Consider the following 17,274-nt stretch of genomic DNA (forward strand, 5'->3'; position numbering starts at 1 on the left):
GCAGGTATGGGGCCGTGGTTATTAACGTAATCGCCAGGCTTCGGATGTCCGATTCAGACCAGTATCTATCATGACGGCTTCTTCGTATTTGGACCACATCGGATTTCTATTTGTAGATGCCGAAGCCGTATTTTGACCTGCACGGAGACGGTTGTCTTTTATCGTTTGCCGTGTCACGAGCAAAGTTCTTAGGAGCAAGTCTGCCGTGTATCATGGTGTCGGACTCGGAAAACACGGCACATATGGCGGAAGAAAAATGGCTAAGATCCCCACGGGTATATGCACTACATGACATGATTTCGCATTCCGGTATTGCCACCTGCCAATTTGCGCTTAGCGGAACACTGAGGTGATTAGGAGGACTCGAATGATTAGAGGCTTGCAGAGTTGGCTAACGCTGGGTAAATTACATTATAGCGTAGCGCAAGAGCGTGGTTCTTCGGTTGGTGAATTAATAAAAGTAAAGCGTTTATAAGTTATACAGAATACATTAGTATATATATATTGGTAGTATCTTATGATAAGCATTTTATATAAAATTAAAACTATATAATCTTTACTGACATTTCATTATCTGTCTTCCCAATTTCCCTAATTCTGTGACCTCATCTACAGGAACGTCTATATCTAAAGAAAGACGACTAAAGAGACCAATTGCAATTCCCATATAAGAAGTTAACGAGCCATACCTAGTTTCTTTTCTCGGTATTTTCGTATTCTTCCGAACTCTATCCTCTGCAAGATCACCAGCAAACGCCTCCCGGATCACCGCAGTCATGATCACCCGTGTCGCGACTGTGATGTAATAATAAAGTGAGCTAGACAATTTGTTAGTATGATCAAGCTACAGTTTAGAAAATGAGATCGAGTAAGGGTGAAAGAAAAAAAGGCTCATGCCGTTGATGGCGGCAGACTCCACCTTCAGAGACATACATATCATATAAAATGTCGGTGGAGGTAATGTAGTGGCTATTCTTTAGAATCTCCTGAGCGGCCTCCACGCATCGTTCTTTACTCGATCCGACACCTTCACCGCCATCTACGACCACAACACGAGCCTGTCCTGAATGCGTTGCAATGACGGCGGACCAGTATTTATTGAGACACTTAATCCTGTGGCGTCTCTCCGAACACGTCAATGCCGCAAATTCGTTGGATTCGGTTGCGTTAGATTCACTGGCAAACGGGAGGTCACCTCTCCATTCATCCAACAGAGACTCAATCCTGCTTATCGTCGAGCTTGCGCTCTGCTGAGACGCCTGGCCTTGTCCGCGCCGTGGTGATGAGCGACCAAGTTTACCGCGAGGTCGCTCCCTTATGATGGAATAACAGATGGTGGCAAACCGAGCGTTGATGGCAAACCAGTCAACCTCATCTGGTGAGTGGCTTGCGGAAGACGGCGGGTCATAGTCGATTAAATCGTCGTGGATCAGCTATCCGCCAGAAAGAATCAGACACGGCGTACGGACAAGGCAAAGCTGCTATGAGGGAGTGTCAGGCGCTACAAACCGGCAATAGGCCTTCAGCGAGGCAGCGGGGCTTCTCAAGTGAGTTCAAGAACCAGAGGGCACGTTTGGCTACCTGCTGTTCCGAGGAGCTATTATATTGCTTTTCAATCGCACTTGCACTGTGCAGTTCCAATGTCTGGGCGCAAACGGCTGCATCTGCGAGCAAGCTCGAAGTCGAATCATCGCCTACTCGGCCTGAAAAGTATGCCTGGTGCATGTGTAAGAGTGGACTCTGGAAATTAGTAAGTGGTGATGAAATTACCATAGTCAAAAGAGCCTAAAATAATACGGTCAGTTCAAGAAATCTTTCATCAATGACCTGTACAACATACCTGTAGGCCCCGAAGAGTAGGCTTGTCCCGCAAATTCTGTCTCATGTATAGAGCTTCTTTGAATATCATCGAGACAGAGTATTTTTGTTTGCCAATTGTGTGGTGGCCCTGCTCAAGACTTAAACCGTGACATCCAATAGCCATTACCGAGTGGAATAAAACGGACGTTTCCCTATCAACAGCCGAAGCACCTTTGGCTACCTCGTCTGCAACAGAGTCAACACTCTTTCTCTCCAGAAATACGCGAATACTGTTGGTGTTAGAGAACGTGGCAAAGCATATGGAAAGCTAGGTGGAAGGATACCCTTCAGGATCTGCATAGCATGCTTTGAAATAATAAAGTTAGTCCTAGCCGGTATGTCGTGCAATTAAATCAATACATACTATCAAGACATCGAGAAATAAACTTTGTATCATGAAATTCTCTGTGCCCCATGGTGTTATTATTTAGTATTGTCTCGCTGTTTCCATCGCATAAAATGAAAGGTCTCTGAGAGCGAAGCTTGTGAAAAAAACTGGCGATTAGCTCGTTTCTTGTGCCATTCAAGTCGGAATCACTGTTCGATGGTAGAGGATCCGCCGTGCCAAGCAGTAAGCCGGACGGCCGAGATAAGTTTTCTCCCGAAAGGGTTTGCGTAATGGCAGCAGTATTGGGCGGGTTGACAAGCTGGGGGTCTAGCCAGTCGGTTAAGAAATCGTCAGAAGTTCCTGTCAGTTGCATACTGTCCCCAAAAGGTACGTCGCTATTGATGAGCCAATCTTGCCATTGCGAGATGTCTGTTGAATCAGTATTGATGGTGCTCCCAGTATTGCTTAACCTCATCGAAAGGCTGTGTGGATCCGAACCATCAATCCCGGATGCGGATGACTCTTCCACTGATCCTGTATAAGTCACGGCGCCAATTGGGCTTGGTAGCGTAACAGTTTGAGGAGGCGTTAAACTCCCCCTTGCAATAGGCAAGGGCGATTCAGAGGGCCCGCGTTCTGTGTACCCGTCATTGGTTTTCCAGCTTGAGGCTTTATACTGGCAGTCGATCGATGATTTCTGCCTTACCAATTAGCTTCAGGCTTGGGGGATTTCTGCCTCAGCTGAAATCTGACTTGGCACTGATTGCAAGGGTTTGAGCCATTACCTAGTCGTAAAACCATTAGCGAGGTACAAAGCAAGAAATGGAGCACCTCACATCGGACTTTCCGGCGCTTGCATGACTCACACGCGCCACGACGCCGTCTGAACCGTGGTTTATGTCCGGAATCAACACCTGCCGGATTATCCTCCACGAACACTATAGGTTCCGTCATTGTAGGGAGGTGATACTGAATAAACACTGGTGGTACAAGTAAACCAAGACTTCAGCAAGGTCCACAGAAAGTCACTGGATCAAAACAATAGGGAATAATATATAAAGCGGAGTTGAATGTTCGTCGGATAAGACGGAGATACTGTCTCGTATAACAGGCCGTATAGCAACCCTTGCACGGCAATACCCTTGCCGACTTTGATTGTTTTTATGATAGGTAATATGAAGCCTATCTGCAGATGTATGTAGTATCTCATAAGGACCTGCACTAGAGTATCTGTAGGGTTGAAAGCCAATCGCTTAGCTAATCTCGGGTAACAGTTGGCTAATCGTCACGTCACTAAGTATAATTAGTGCATCTGCTTTTAGTAAATCACTTAGTATTAATTATAAAATATTTGATAGTTTATCTCGCTCTTTTTGACGAGGAGGTGTTTTAAATAGGCAATATAACAGCAGATAAGCTAGTAATAGAAAAGTCCCAAGTAGAACAGGCTGGAACTTAGAGAGATGCCTGATTTTCGTAGCATTTACGGATAGACAGGCACGGTTTTATTTGAGGGAATAAATCACTTATTTGCATACGATAAGCATGACGTGCTGCTCGCTGCCGCTCTTCGCGCCGACCCTCACGCCCCAAAGGAGGCCAATCGCTAGATGCTTTCCACCCCCCTTGACGCCCGGGAACGTTTGCAAAGTCAAAAAGTGTGGTCCGGCAGTGAAGTGATTGGCACGAGAGAAGCGATTACGTGTCATCCCTCCTCCATCCATTTATTTCCGAGAAGGCACTTCTGAGGTATTTATAGGGTTAAACCAATAAGATAGCTAATATTAAAGATACTCTTTATTATATTTAGATTATATTAATTAGCAGACAGTAAATACTGGGTCAAGCCCCATTAAAAATACAACAGAGGTGCCTTCTCAGGTTTATAGGGATCTCCTTGAACCCGAAGGCTGGTGGGTCCCAGTGACATGATAGCTAACCAGAGCTCTCTGCCTTAGATTTTAGCCTGAACCCACCAGCCTTCGGGCTGATGGAGATAAGGCACCGGGACGGTAGTGGCTCGGCTCCTGAAAGGAGCTATGACTTGTTTAGCTGCATGGTTCAGCTGCAAGCATGTAAGCCGGATAATGCCTGTCTATCTTATGCTCAGTTTAGCCACTCGACCAAACTCAGAGATTGATCTGGTTATCTGTAATAGCTTAAGTCAACTTTTTTCTCCCAAGAGATAGGTAGATACTTAAATGTTAGGATAGAAATACAGGTGCTGTTTCGTTCTTTTGCCTGAATATTTGCTAATGCTTGTGTAGGAATTATTGCTTTAAGCTGGCTAGCTTTTGGTAGGTTATATACTATAGGTCCTGTGTGAATGGTACTCAGCTCCTTCATGTCTGTAGTCAGAGCCTACCGGTAGCGCCAAAGTGTGAGAACTAGAGTAGTTATGAACCCCCAGGTCGGCAGGCCTGGCATATTGTACATTAGGCCGGCAGACTCTATCTCGAAAAAGATAGCATCTACCTATTAAGCGATTTTATCTCTCTAAGTAGTGTCTCTTATGACTTAGTTTCTTGGAGCAATTATATTATAATAAATTATTAAGTTCTTTAGATTTTAAACCTGGTTTTAAAACGTTATATATACTACAATTAAGCTTTAGAGAGTTATAATTAGAGGTTATGGTGAAAAGGCATTCTGCTTTAGTTAGGCAGTAATACTTAAGGTATTTAGCAATTCTAAGGGAGTTGAAGTGTGCTTGGCTGAGGGTGCTGATATTAATTGAAAGCATGGAAATTGTGGTATGGTATTGATCCGGGCAATATTGGGACCCGAAAACCTATTTATGACAGAGGTGAATCGAAGAGGAGTAGTTGTGGCCTTGTTAGGCCATGGCGTCGATCCAACAGTCTGCGCATGCGCAGGCTATAATGGCTGTCTACAACCACGTCTTGTTGCAGTAGCGAGCCATGGAGTCGACTGGTCAATCGAGGAACTAATAGATTGTGATGCTGACTGCAATGCCAGGACCACGATCTTCAGCAAGCTTGAACCGAGAAAAGGTCTTACAGAGCAAGAACCCGAAGATTCAGCACAAGGTGGATCAGCTTTAGACTATGCAGTTCGCGGGGGCCATATTTCAGCATCGCCTCCTTGCGCGTGGTGTTAGACATAAGCCTTCCAGATGAGCCTGGGAAGCCAGCTTTGAAGTGCGCCTTTGAAAATGGACGTCAAGAGATTGGACAGGTTCTATTGGAACAGAATCACTCATCATTAGTGAAATCTCGGGCTGCTTTATTAGATGATACAGACATTAAGTAGGGTGTAATTTCATATGAAAGACCTTTACTACATCAGATCTCCTCCATATTGTCCTGATTGTCATCATCTGGTGGAGGAAGACTTCGATCCACGTTCATTAGAAGACACCCGCTCGCCTTGCCAACCAATATGTCCAAGTGCCGATAACTGCCCCCAAACCTCGTCCCAACAATTTTCACTGTCTCCATAAGTGTATCAATAACCCCAACATCGATAGTTGAGCCCTGGTATTCCAGAGGTACCAACGATAGCAGATCCGCCAACGAGCAGCCAACATCAAAGACCTTCTCAACAATCCCGATTCCATTAGCCTCAAAAGCCTGAGTCGGCAGTAATTGCGATACCATCACGATGTCGCGTGCGATACTGGCTGGGTAGTGCAATGACATCACATCCTCGCTATTGGCAGTTGAGAGAACCCTCTTTGAAGCGCACAATTTCCAGACAACGATCTTGAGCCATTGGCGCGATATGAGAAGATCTGCTTGTTGGACTTGGGAGTGATTTGAAAGGTTCGGAAGCGAATGTTTGAGAAGATACTGCAATCGGAATAGGTTTGCGAAGTCTGTCGAAGTGGATGATGCTGGGGAGTTCCACTGCGAGATGAAGTCTTGGCCGAATGGGCGAAAGAGGGAGATGAGATCAAGAAAGCCGCGTAGAATCTCTGCGTCAGACGACATTGGGTCGACGTCTGGAAGCTTTAGTGTGTCTTGCAATCTGATCGGGCGATTTCTTTGCAAAGCATATGCTCTCTCAGTGATGAAGAGTACCCAAAACATCCGCTGAGCGTACTTGACAAAGATTTGGTCACCCGCATCATCATCAGCGTAGGTAGTCTCCTCGTGCAAACGTAATGTCTGAAGCATTGTGATAGCTTCCTGCAGGTAATACCAAGCCGAATTATCTTTATTTATTGAGAAGAATGCAGCGTGAAGAAAGAATGACGTTTGGATATGCATCAAAGATGGGTGTTCAATGAGATTGCAATACTCTCTTGCACGAAGAGTTTCCGCTATTAAGAAATCGGCAGACGGAATTGCGAAATTGTCCTCCACGGGACAAGGCGATAGTATTTCTGGCGATAGGGCGATCACAGCACAACATGCGGTTATTAAGCCATACTGCTCTGTTGATCTTGGTGTTTGTTCGAGGTGAGGGCGATGTAGAATTGGGGTAAGTGGGTATTTATGCTTGAAGTACGCGTCGAGACACCATCGAATAACTGCGTCAGTCATTTGAGGCGACTCTATGAACTGTTTCGGACATGGTGCAGATGCCGTGTTGTTTGACTTGATGCTGGGGATGTTAACCTCAGGGCTGGTGGATGAAAATGTAGTTGGTGCCGGTCGCTGTCTGGGCCTCCGAACATATCGCGGTCCTTTAGGTCCCGTCTTTTTAGGTATCGCCAAATAAGTACAGCTTATGTCCAAACCTTGGCAATTGTGACACGGCCGACAGCCATTACAGCGAATCTTTCGCTTATGGCAGACGTCGCATGCTTGCCTGACTTTTGATAGTTTTGTCGCCACTGGACTTGACATGGCTTGGTTAATTGAAAGCAGTTGGGACAAGGTTCGAAGTTTGCGGGGATTGGGTTTTATATAAAATGCGGAGAACAGAGCACTTCGTCATGGTTGCACGCCACTGGGTCCACTGAATTTAGCACTAACTGCTCTGGAATCAGCTCATGGAGAAGAGACGCGGCGGATAGTTCTACTCGTGGCAGTAAGAAACATTCGCGAGAGGACGACTTAATAAAGTGAAGATGAATCGTTTGATATGCTATCATTGCCATGTACTCCGAGGCTTTTTTTTCCCCATCCCATCTTGACGGCCAAAGTGTAAACTCCAATTTCCCAATGCCCATCCACAGTACTGGACACCCATCACATTCTCAATACCCTGCTAGCCCAATCACTTCTTCTCCACGGCGGGCTTTCGCACAACAGCACCGTCGTTGACAACATACTTGGAGAACTTTCTGGGGGGAACACCCTCAGCATACAGGCAATCAATGTCATGATAAGTCCTGTTCTTCGTCTCAGGCTGGAACCAGAACAGCGTAGCCAAGATGAAGACCTCAGCCCCAACAAACAGGAACATGACCTTTCCGCCCCAGTTCAATTGATCAGGATTGATGAAATAAGGAAACACGGAAGACAGCATAAGCGCGGTGAGCTGTTGACAAACAAGACTGAAAGCAATGGTCTTGGGACGTGTAGCCTGAGCAGCGGTTTCCTGAGCGATAGCCCATCCGAAGCAGCCAACCGTACCAGTGTAGAGCATCGACCAGGTGATCATGAAGGCGAGGAGAGCAGTGTTGGCGGCTGTATTGGCAGTCCCTGCGAGGGAGGTTCCGGCGATGATTATGGACCAGCAGCAGAGAAGTGTACCGCCCCCGATGAGGGACTTTCGACGGGGGAGGACATCGGAGACGCAAACGGCGACGCAGTTGGAGAGGAACTGGAGAGTTGAGGAAATAGCTGTGAGGCCGAAGGGGTCGGATTGGCCGATGAGTTCGAAGTAGTAGGTCTGGTAAGTGTCTGCGGTAGTTAGTACTAGAATCGGCAGGACCTATAGATGGTTACTTACTGGCAAAGTATCCACCGGAGAAGTTCTGAGACTGAAGTCCCATAACAGCAATGAGGGTTCTGGTTCGGTGCTCCTTGGAGAAGATGGCCTTCCAGCTGGTCTGCTTAGCCATGTTGGCCTCACCAGCAGTGACCTCGAGTTCAGACTTGATGAACTCAAGTCTTTCCTCAACATCAATAGATGTACCATAAAGCTTGAAGATGGCCTTTCGAGCATCGTCATCGCGACCCTTCTTGACGTACCAAACAGGTGACTCGGGAAGGAAAGGAAGACCAATGGCGAAGAGAGTAGGGACGAGGAAGGTCATGACAAAAGCAAGTCGGAAGCTCCATTCGCCCTTGATCTTGGAAGAGCCCCAGCCAGTGATGGAGGAGAGGAAAAAGCCCAGAACGATGATCACGTTGGTCAGGGAGCTAAGAGAGCTTCGAAGAGCGGCTGGTGCATTCTCTGTTACGTACAGAGGAGGCGTGACAGTTGATAGACCAACGGAAAGCCCAAGCAGAAGCTTAGAGACGAAGAGGATAGGCAGACTGGGAGCAAAGACCAGCGCGAAAGAAGACGAAATAGATAGAGCGACGGCCGTCCAAAGAACAGCCTTTCGTCCAACCCAATCTGCAAACTGACCCGCCAGAAACGCGCCAAAGACCTGGCCAATCGTACTAGCAGCGTTCCAAAGAGACTGCCACAGCGCCGGGATGACATATTGATCACCAACGCTGTAGTACTCTCCGTAGACCTTTCGGAACTCGGGGAAGGCAACAGCTACACCTGAGAGACCAGCATCATAACCCCAGCCAAAGACTAGGGACATGATGTAGATGGACCATAGGACGAAGCGCTTGTCTTTCCTGAGGTTTGTCCAGAGGCGCTGGTACTGTTGCTTGGGTGTGAGGTCTTGAGCGTCAATGGCTTTTTGGATGGCGATGGAGTCTGGTGCCTTTTCGACATGGTCGGACACAGTGGCGATGGCTTCAACTTTGGTGGTCATTGTGAGGATGTGAAGGGGTGATTGAGGTTATGATGATGAGCTGGTTATTCGGAGGGCATGCGCTCGAGATTATATATCAATTCATGATTGTTAGACTTAAGAGCCATCCCCAGAAACTTTCAACATTCTCCGATAGATGGAGCCCCCATGGGGAACAGAGAGAGCGAAAAATCTCCCCATCTCATCGGCCGAGAAGACTTTAGCATGTCACCATCCTCACAACCCGGATCGAGATAGTGGGTCAATGGGTGAAATGGGTGAATTTCTATTGGCTTCTTCGCCTCTGGAGAAATAAAGGACCGTGCGTCTGGAGCAGACAATTATTGGGTAAATTGTCGGTCCGATGCATTTGGTGCACATCTGGGGTCTCGGGTAAGTCGTCAACAAATCACAATTCAGCCTTGAGAGTTTCACCCCAGAGAGAAAAGGCACGAGATCGACGTGGAGAAGGCAAGTCATGAAATCACCCGATCTTTCTCTCTTTGATGTTACATGAGAATTATTGAACAGAAGAATTGTCGGACCGGGAAGTAGTCATCGGGTATAAAAAACCTCAGACACAGAGTAATAATCTCACCATTACAACACTCATCTTCAATCGAACATCCTAGACCCCGCCACCATGTCAGCGTTAATCCCTCCCGATCGCCAATGGTGGAAAGAAGCAGTTGTCTACCAAATCTACCCGGCTAGCTTTCTTGACTCCAACGGCGACGGGCTAGGCGACTTGCCTGGCATCATCTCAAAGCTTGACTACATTCGTTCAGTAGGCGCTACAGCTATTTGGCTGTCGCCTATCTTCAAGAGTCCTCAGCATGATATGGGCTATGACGTCTCAGACTATCGCGACATCCATCGTCCTTACGGTACGATTGAAGATGTTGAGGCGTTGATCTCTGGGTGCCATGAGCGGGGTATCAAGGTGCTACTTGACCTCGTGGTAAATCATACTAGCCATGAGCATGAATGGTTCAAAGAGTCACGTTCGTCAAAAACATCACCGAAGCGAGATTGGTATTGCTGGCGTGATCCAAAGTTTGACGCTGATGGAAATCGCAAACCGCCTAATAACTGGGCTTCCATCTTTGGTGGTAGCGCCTGGACGTACGATGAGACGACAGAGCAATACTATCTCTCCCTCTTCCTCTCCGAGCAGCCCGATCTCAACTGGGCAAATGACGACATGCGCGAGGCAACATACGACGACATGAAGTTCTGGCTCGATAAAGGCGCCGATGGCTTCCGCATTGATTCGATGAATCTGATGTCCAAGCACCCCGGTCTTCCCGACGCACCTATTACCCGACCAGACGCCGAGTTCCAACCAGGCGATAAGTACTTCGCCAGCGGTCCGCGTATGCACGAGTATATAAGGGAGATGAGAGAGAAAGTCATCGACAAGTACGATTGTATGACTGTTGGTGAATTAGGCTTCACAAAAGATGAAGACAGTGTCGCTAGTTATGTTGCCAAGGACAGGCATGAGTTGAACATGTTGTTCACGGGAGATATTGTTGACATGGACTTTGGCCCCAATCACAAGTACGAACGCGATGACTTCAGGTTGTCCAAGCTCAAGACAATCACGAGTCGTTGGCAAGGAGCTATGCCGAAGTTTGACGGCTGGAACTCTGTTTATATGGACAACCACGACTCTGGACGGTCTCTATCTCGCTATGGATCGGACAAGCCCCAGTTCCGAAAGGAGGCTGCCAAGATGCTCGCGATTTACCTCAGTACACTCAGTGGAACTCTGTTTCTCCTCCAAGGTCAAGAAATTGGCATGGCTAATGTGCCTGAGTCGTGGAAGATCGAGGATTACATTGATATCGAGGGGTTGAATTATTACAACAGCGTACTCAAGAAGAGAGGTCCTGGAGCTGATATGTCCGACGTCATGAGAGAAATGCGCCTCAAGGCCAGAGACAACGGTCGATTACCCATGCAATGGACCGCCGACACCAACGGAGGCTTTACCACTAGCGACAAGCCCTGGATGCGCGTCAATGACGACTATGACACCTGGAACGTTGCTCAGCAAGAAAAGGACGATGATAGCGTGTTAGCCTTTTATAGAAGGGTTCTTGAGCTGCGACGGAAGGAAAAGGATGTTTTTGTTTATGGACGATTTGACATTTTGGATGAGTACAAGGAAAGTGAGGACGTGTTTGCGTATACGATGACGAGCTATGATGGGAGAAGGGCACTTGTTTTATTGAGTTTCTCGGAGGAGGAGCAGAAGGTTGAGGTCAAGGGCGATTGGGGAAGGAGATTGCTGGGAGCGAATGCTGATACTTTTGAGGGTGCTATTGTGTTGAAGGGCTATGAGGGAGTAGTGTATGCTGGGTGGTGATCCCGCCTCTTGTGTCCAGTCACAGCCCCCACAGAATGTTGTATCGATGAGAGGAGATGTACATGGCACGCACCGACTTGAGGTCTAAAGTAACAAACTGGAAGATACCAACAAATAGTAGCTGCAGGGCGTAAGAAATATCTCGCCACTTGATTTCAGATGTGAAAACCCTTGGTGACGGCTAAAGACTACAGATAGCACTATATTGGTATGAAGGAATCTGGTCCCTCCACTCTAGTCAATTTGCCTCGACCGTCTGACAAAGGCAGCATCCTGGCTAGCTACGACTTTCGGCCGAATGCCGGTCCAAAATCAAGGAAGCATAAGCAATGACATTTAATTCCATGTAGCGGTTAGAATATTCTACAGACTGACAAACGGGCCACCAGCCCTCTTGTTTCCAAAGCTTTACTGTTTATGTAGCAAGGAGCGAGAATAAATTCTGAAAACCGAAGCATCTGTTGCCAGATGAGAGCGAGACTCCGGAATCAACTAATAGTGCCCTGTATCCGATCCGATGTTGATCCCCGTAGACATCTGTCAGAGTATCCACCAATGTTACACTACCAGTGGGTCAACAGCCACGGTGTAAGCTGTGCTTCTATTAAACTTGCAGATTTATAATACTCAATTACTCAGTGGGCTCTCGTACGACAAAGGGATTTCAAAGCATCGTGTTCCAATTAATTCTTCTACAGCTGTGGAATTATATAGCAGCTATAGGCAGCAGAGAATATTTAAACAACCGCGTGGAATGTCAACGGAACAAACCATTCTATATACAGAGCGTAAAAGCCATCATCACTATCTATTCGCAATGAGACCCTTTCTAAGCATTCCTTTCCTCACTTCTCCATTATTCCTAGTCACCGCATCCCCTGTATCTCGCGACGGAAAAGACAGCAGCTTCAACCTGAAGCCCTTTACCGTTGACCTGTCCGATGGAGTCCCTCACATGATTGACTTAGCTGAGAGAACTAGGCTGCCTACTGAAGGCGACTATTTTGACCCAAATGCCGGTATTAGCTTAGAGACATTGCAATCCCTGAGAAAGGAATTGATCGAGAATTTCGACTGGAACGCTGAGCAGCAAGAGCTCAACAAGTATGCCCTTCGTAGTCAAATCGCCATTGAAGTTTTGACACTGACATAGAATAACTAGGTTGCACCATTTCACCGCTGAAATCGAAAACCAAACCATCCACTTCATCCACCAACAATCCGATAATCCCGAAGCTATCCCTCTGGTTCTTAATCACGGATGGCCAGGGTCGTTTCTAGAATTCATTCCGTTGATCGAGAAGCTCAGGGATGACTTCCATATCATCATACCATCCCTCCCAGGCTTTGCATTCTCATCAGCACCTCCCCCAACCTGGACAGTCGACGACACAGCCAGGCTTTTCAACACGCTCATGACCAAAGTCTTGGGATATCCCAAGTACGCCGCCTACGGCACAGATTGGGGATCAGGTGTTGCATACAGTCTTTATGCCAATTTCAATACCTCTGTGCGATTGGTTCATCTCTCATTCCTACCGTTCGTCCCATTGTATAGAACCCAGCTCGCGGCGGAGGGTATCAAATTATCACCTCTTGAGGAATTTGAGGCTCAAGTCGCTGAGGAGTGGGCTACAACTGGAAATGCTTATTACATGGAGCAAGCAACAAAGGTAAGCCTGAATGCTAGTCTCGGTGCATCATTCTAAAGACTAATTGTTAGCCAAACACCATCGGCCTCGCCCTCTACGATAATCCAGTTGGGCAGTTATCCTGGATTGCAGAGAAGCTCATTGTTTGTAAGTCTAGGCGTTATAACATCTGGTAATCGTGCTGATATTTGGCAGGGTCTGATCCAAGAACTGGAACCCCTCCGTCCGTTCTGGACCATAACGAAATGCTAAAGACCGTTGCACTCTACTATTTGACTAAGAGCTTTGCATCATCCGTATATATCTACTATTCTAACCCCAATGGGTTTATGACAAACTATACCAAGGCCGAGACTGATGCGCCATTGCTCTTCAGCGCGTTTAAGTATAATCCCGGGTTTTGGCCACCAGAGCTAGTTGGCCGGGTGGGAAATCTGGTTTCCTACAAAAGTGAGTAGTCGTTTTGTTTAGCGATTTGCGCTTTTTGGCTAATGATGGTGCTCAGATCACGAGTTTGGTGGACACTTCTCGGGCCTGGATAACCCTGTTGCGTTGGCTGAAGACTTGAAGGATATCAAGAAATATTGGGGAAGATGACGAAATGTTCCTGAATAACTTGGACCAAGTCATCAAGATGTCGAGGTTTTCTGCCAAGAGGGAGATATTAGGTAAGAGAGCGCAGTGACTATATGTGGTTATCTGTGTTCTTTTACTCTTACGCCTTGAGGCTGGAGCCTCCTTTAAACTCTCAACCTTAGCAAAGTTCCTAAATAAGACCGCTATGGTGTCTGTATTCGAAAGATTAGTTATAGGACAAATGTCACTCGAAATCCAATCAAGTGTCATTGTGGTTACATACTCTTATTCAACCCTTCACCAGTTCAAGGCAAAAATACTTTAGCAGGATATATCCATACACTCTGTACTTACAATAGTTACCACAAACACTGCACCTCTCCGTCAATGCCTACTCAGACACTGGACTGCTGAACCTTCTTCGACACATAGTGTCTCGTATCAGCTGGAAGACCCATCGCAATAAGACCAATGGCCAAGAAGCAAGCACACGCAACCCAAATCGGCGCCGAGGTCGTAACATCAGCAAAAGTCGCAATGAACGGCGCACTAAGTGACGCCGTCCTCCCCACCGCCATTAGCAACCCCATTCCCATCCCACGATTCTGCACCTGAAGGACCTGCGGCGTGTACGAGTAAACAATAGCATACAGAGCGTTGAGCGAAAAGTTGATCATGCAAGAGAATGCGAGGTTTTCCGCTGCCGTTCGAGCTGAGGTGAAGGCTCCGGAGAATGCGGCGCAGATTATACCGGTGAGGAGCATTGAGCGCTTGGACTTGAAGAAGCGGGATGATACGAGGATGGTACTGAGGACGGGGCCGAAGATGCCGACGATGGAGGAGACGGTCCAGTCGCGGTAGGTGATGTAGTTGCTGGTTTCGCCGAAGTTGGCGCCGTGGGCTGCGAGGTAGTAGGGGAGGAAGATGGTGTAGAGAGGGTACCTGTGATTTATTAGTGACTGCGAGAGATTGTATAGAGGCGGACTTACGCGATGCCGATAAGTGCCCAGATCATGATGAGACCAATCATCAACCGTATCTGCTTAGCTCCAGAGAATAGCCTTGACGCCCGAACAATATTCGCACGCCATGACCGAACCTCACCATCAGCCTTCGCCTGCTCAGGCTGCAGGAAGCTGTCACCAGTGACATGATAATCAGACTTGTTCATCCTGCTGATATGATTGATAACTTCCGCAGCCTCTTCCATCTTTCCACAAGAGACGAGCCACCTTGGAGACTCGAGGGATCGTAGGACGAAAGCGCGGATAAGCGACATAACGAGGCATAGTCCACCAAGAGTGATGTAAAGGTATCGCCAGCCCATGTTATCGCTGCGACTGCAGGTATCGGGGGTTGAGCCGCTGGGACACCCAAAGTTGACGAGAAGAGGCCAGGCTGTGGATTGTCAGTGAATGTGATCATGTTGCGCGCGGGTAATTACCAATCAGGCCCGTGACAGCATTTCCGAAGCCCCAGATTCCTGCGAGACTTGAAAGGATGAAGGACCATTCTTGGGGGATTGCTTCCGCCAGAAGTGTCAAGTCGATGGCCACTGTAGGAGTCAAGAGTCAGCGAGTATCACTAACCCGAACACGGAAGGTCTCGATGCAGCTAAGTTGGGAGCTTTTAGGTAACTCACGGTTTCCACCAGCAAATAGACCAATCAAAGCAATGAACACATTCAGAGCAGCCCAATTCGGAGAAGAAGCAGCAATGGCCGTCATGATAGAGCACCCAAAGATAGAAGCCTGCCAGACTAATCGCCGGCCAAAGTTATCGGCTAGTGTACCAAGAAACAAAGCGCCAATGAGTAAGCCAGCGTATGAAGACGCAGATAGAAGAGTTGCATATCGAGGGCCAAATTCCATGGCTGCTTGAGGTGTAACGAGGCTGATCGAGACAAGAACCATCTGATGACATAGTTAGTTCAAGGACTTGGTAATGCAGGTGATGAGGTTGACCTGGTCGACTAGGAAGCCGAAACCACAGGAGAAGGTTAGCTGCCATTGGAACTTGCCGAAGCCAATGGCTTGAATAGCCTGGGTGATCACTTCGTCGTCATGAAGAGTTGTAGGATCGATACCGTCGATAGTTGCAACAGTCCCGTTGGCATGGCTTGGGAAGTGGTCGAGGGAGGTCTCGAACATCTTGCCGTCTTGCTTCTCACCAATGGATGCTGCATCCGCGTTGTCCTGATGAGTCGCCATAATGACTGTTTGAAACGGGCAATGTAGAAGAATGAATATCAAGGTCAAATAGGGAAGTTTGGCTTGTGATCACGAAAAGTGGTGGGGACTAGGATGAAGAGACGTGATTTATCTACAAACAATTCTTCCATTCGTGCCAGCCTCACATCTACCTATCAACACACCAACAAGATATCAAGCCAACCTTTCCCATTCCATCGCAAGTTGCAAGCCTCCGGAGAACGGACCGTCTTCACCCTTTATCTAAGATAAGCTTCCAAGCCAAAAGGTGAGCATCTGATCCCTATCAACCCCGCAAACACGGAAGCGGCCCGTGTTCCTGGCCACCTCCTATCACCAGCGAACGCGGGGTAGCGTATCTTCACTTATATGGTGAGACCAGTACTGAGTGTTGGGTTTCCTGTGTAGATCGGCTAGCTTTACCATGATGAGTTCAAGCGTTGAATGCTACCTTGTTCCCCGAACGGAGGATGCACCTAACAGCCGACTTCCGATCCTGGTGTACCGCGATGTGCTACCCCAGCCGAGAATCGAAGAGACGGCAACGAGATTCCTGACTACACATCGGTGGGAAAAGAGGGTATGTTCAAGCTATTTTCTTTTGTCTCCCTTCTGTTCCTAAAACATTGCTCAGGGGACTTGGGGACATATTGCCATTCGTCATTTCCATCCCAATAGCCATGAGTGCTACGGTTAGTCTCTCCTTTCATCCCTCAGCCAGTATTCTTATGACAATTTCTAGGTATTTTCAGAGGCTCTTCAACCCTCTTATTAGGCAAGATTCAGAAGGGGATGGGCGTAGAAGTCCCTGTGAGAGCAGGCGATGTTGTCGTCTTACCAGCTGGAACGGCCCATTCATCTCTCGAGAGCTCTTCAGATTACAGGTACATTGGTGTATATCCAAAGGTACGTTTTAATTTCTCTCATGTACCTGACAAAGTATTGAGGATATGTAGGGGTGCCCCAAGTGGCGGAATGAGATGGGAAAGAAGTCCTCGAGCGTGTTTCTGAACGCCATTGATGAAGTAGATATGCCTGAAGACGATCCTGTATATGGGCCTGATGGACCGTTGCCCATACTATGGAGTCAGGCACCTCGCGCGAAGCTGTAGATAGCAAGATAGCACAGTCTGTGTTGACAGTAACTAAAGTTCCCTGTAATTGTCATTAATTGACAGAGTTTTGTAGTCTTACCGTTACTGGCCACGATAGATCGGCCATTGTCACGTTTTACTTTTGCTTTACCGTGCCCTGATGCAGTCTTTCACATTCGACGGACGAACACGTATGACTGAGATTGAGCTCTGGATCTCTCTGTAAATGAAGAAATCACCGGTTGAGAAACCACCAAGCTCGATATGTTGTTGTCTGAACACCAGGAGACATTCACTATACTATGCTGGCACTTAACTCCAGCCTGCTTGAGCCACGTCTTCTCTTAA

General features: G+C 47.5%; 7 protein-coding genes; 3 read left to right on the forward strand and 4 right to left on the reverse strand.

Annotated features, from left to right (window-relative positions):
• Nucleotides 1-556: 556 nt before the first annotated feature.
• FFUJ_09240 (related to fumonisin cluster-transcription factor) lies at nt 557-3,142 on the reverse strand (the record flags this gene model as incomplete). XM_023568881.1 is given in 8 exon segments in its annotated part: nt 557-818; nt 934-1,433; nt 1,510-1,716; nt 1,771-1,785; nt 1,841-2,090; nt 2,145-2,166; nt 2,225-2,889; nt 2,895-3,142. Coding segments are annotated over 8 exon segments (2,169 nt in total).
• Nucleotides 3,143-5,493: 2,351 nt separating this feature from the next.
• On the reverse strand, nt 5,494-7,002 carry FFUJ_09239 (related to transcription activator amyR; the record flags this gene model as incomplete). Its single annotated transcript, XM_023568882.1, has 1 exon — nt 5,494-7,002. One exon carries the CDS (start codon nt 7,000-7,002, stop codon nt 5,494-5,496), a length of 1,509 nt encoding a protein of 502 aa, XP_023436007.1.
• A 373-nt stretch (nt 7,003-7,375) lies between these two features.
• Nucleotides 7,376-9,041, reverse strand: FFUJ_09238 (related to maltose permease; the record flags this gene model as incomplete). XM_023568883.1 has 2 exons in its annotated part: nt 7,376-8,004; nt 8,054-9,041. 2 exons carry the CDS (start codon nt 9,039-9,041, stop codon nt 7,376-7,378), a joined length of 1,617 nt encoding a protein of 538 aa, XP_023436008.1.
• A 622-nt stretch (nt 9,042-9,663) lies between these two features.
• Nucleotides 9,664-11,394, forward strand: FFUJ_09237 (probable alpha-glucosidase (maltase); the record flags this gene model as incomplete). Its single annotated transcript, XM_023568884.1, has 1 exon — nt 9,664-11,394. The coding sequence occupies one exon, from the start codon at nt 9,664-9,666 to the stop codon at nt 11,392-11,394; it is 1,731 nt and encodes a 576-aa protein (XP_023436009.1).
• Nucleotides 11,395-12,211: 817 nt separating this feature from the next.
• Nucleotides 12,212-13,643, forward strand: FFUJ_09236 (related to epoxide hydrolase; the record flags this gene model as incomplete). XM_023568885.1 has 5 exons in its annotated part: nt 12,212-12,498; nt 12,557-13,067; nt 13,118-13,193; nt 13,242-13,496; nt 13,552-13,643. The coding sequence occupies 5 exons, from the start codon at nt 12,212-12,214 to the stop codon at nt 13,641-13,643; spliced, it is 1,221 nt and encodes a 406-aa protein (XP_023436010.1).
• A 374-nt stretch (nt 13,644-14,017) lies between these two features.
• FFUJ_09235 (related to synaptic vesicle transporter SV2 (major facilitator superfamily)) lies at nt 14,018-15,832 on the reverse strand (the record flags this gene model as incomplete). XM_023568887.1 has 5 exons in its annotated part: nt 14,018-14,564; nt 14,612-15,020; nt 15,067-15,177; nt 15,265-15,535; nt 15,587-15,832. 5 exons carry the CDS (start codon nt 15,830-15,832, stop codon nt 14,018-14,020), a joined length of 1,584 nt encoding a protein of 527 aa, XP_023436011.1.
• Nucleotides 15,833-16,259: 427 nt separating this feature from the next.
• FFUJ_09234 (uncharacterized protein) lies at nt 16,260-16,944 on the forward strand (the record flags this gene model as incomplete). XM_023568888.1 has 4 exons in its annotated part: nt 16,260-16,412; nt 16,467-16,524; nt 16,575-16,738; nt 16,789-16,944. The coding sequence occupies 4 exons, from the start codon at nt 16,260-16,262 to the stop codon at nt 16,942-16,944; spliced, it is 531 nt and encodes a 176-aa protein (XP_023436012.1).
• Between the last annotated feature and the right edge of the window lie 330 nt (nt 16,945-17,274).

The sequence above is a fragment of the Fusarium fujikuroi genome, chromosome FFUJ_chr09 (assembly GCF_900079805.1).
Source record: "Fusarium fujikuroi IMI 58289 draft genome, chromosome FFUJ_chr09".
NCBI lineage: Eukaryota > Fungi > Ascomycota > Sordariomycetes > Hypocreales > Nectriaceae > Fusarium > Fusarium fujikuroi.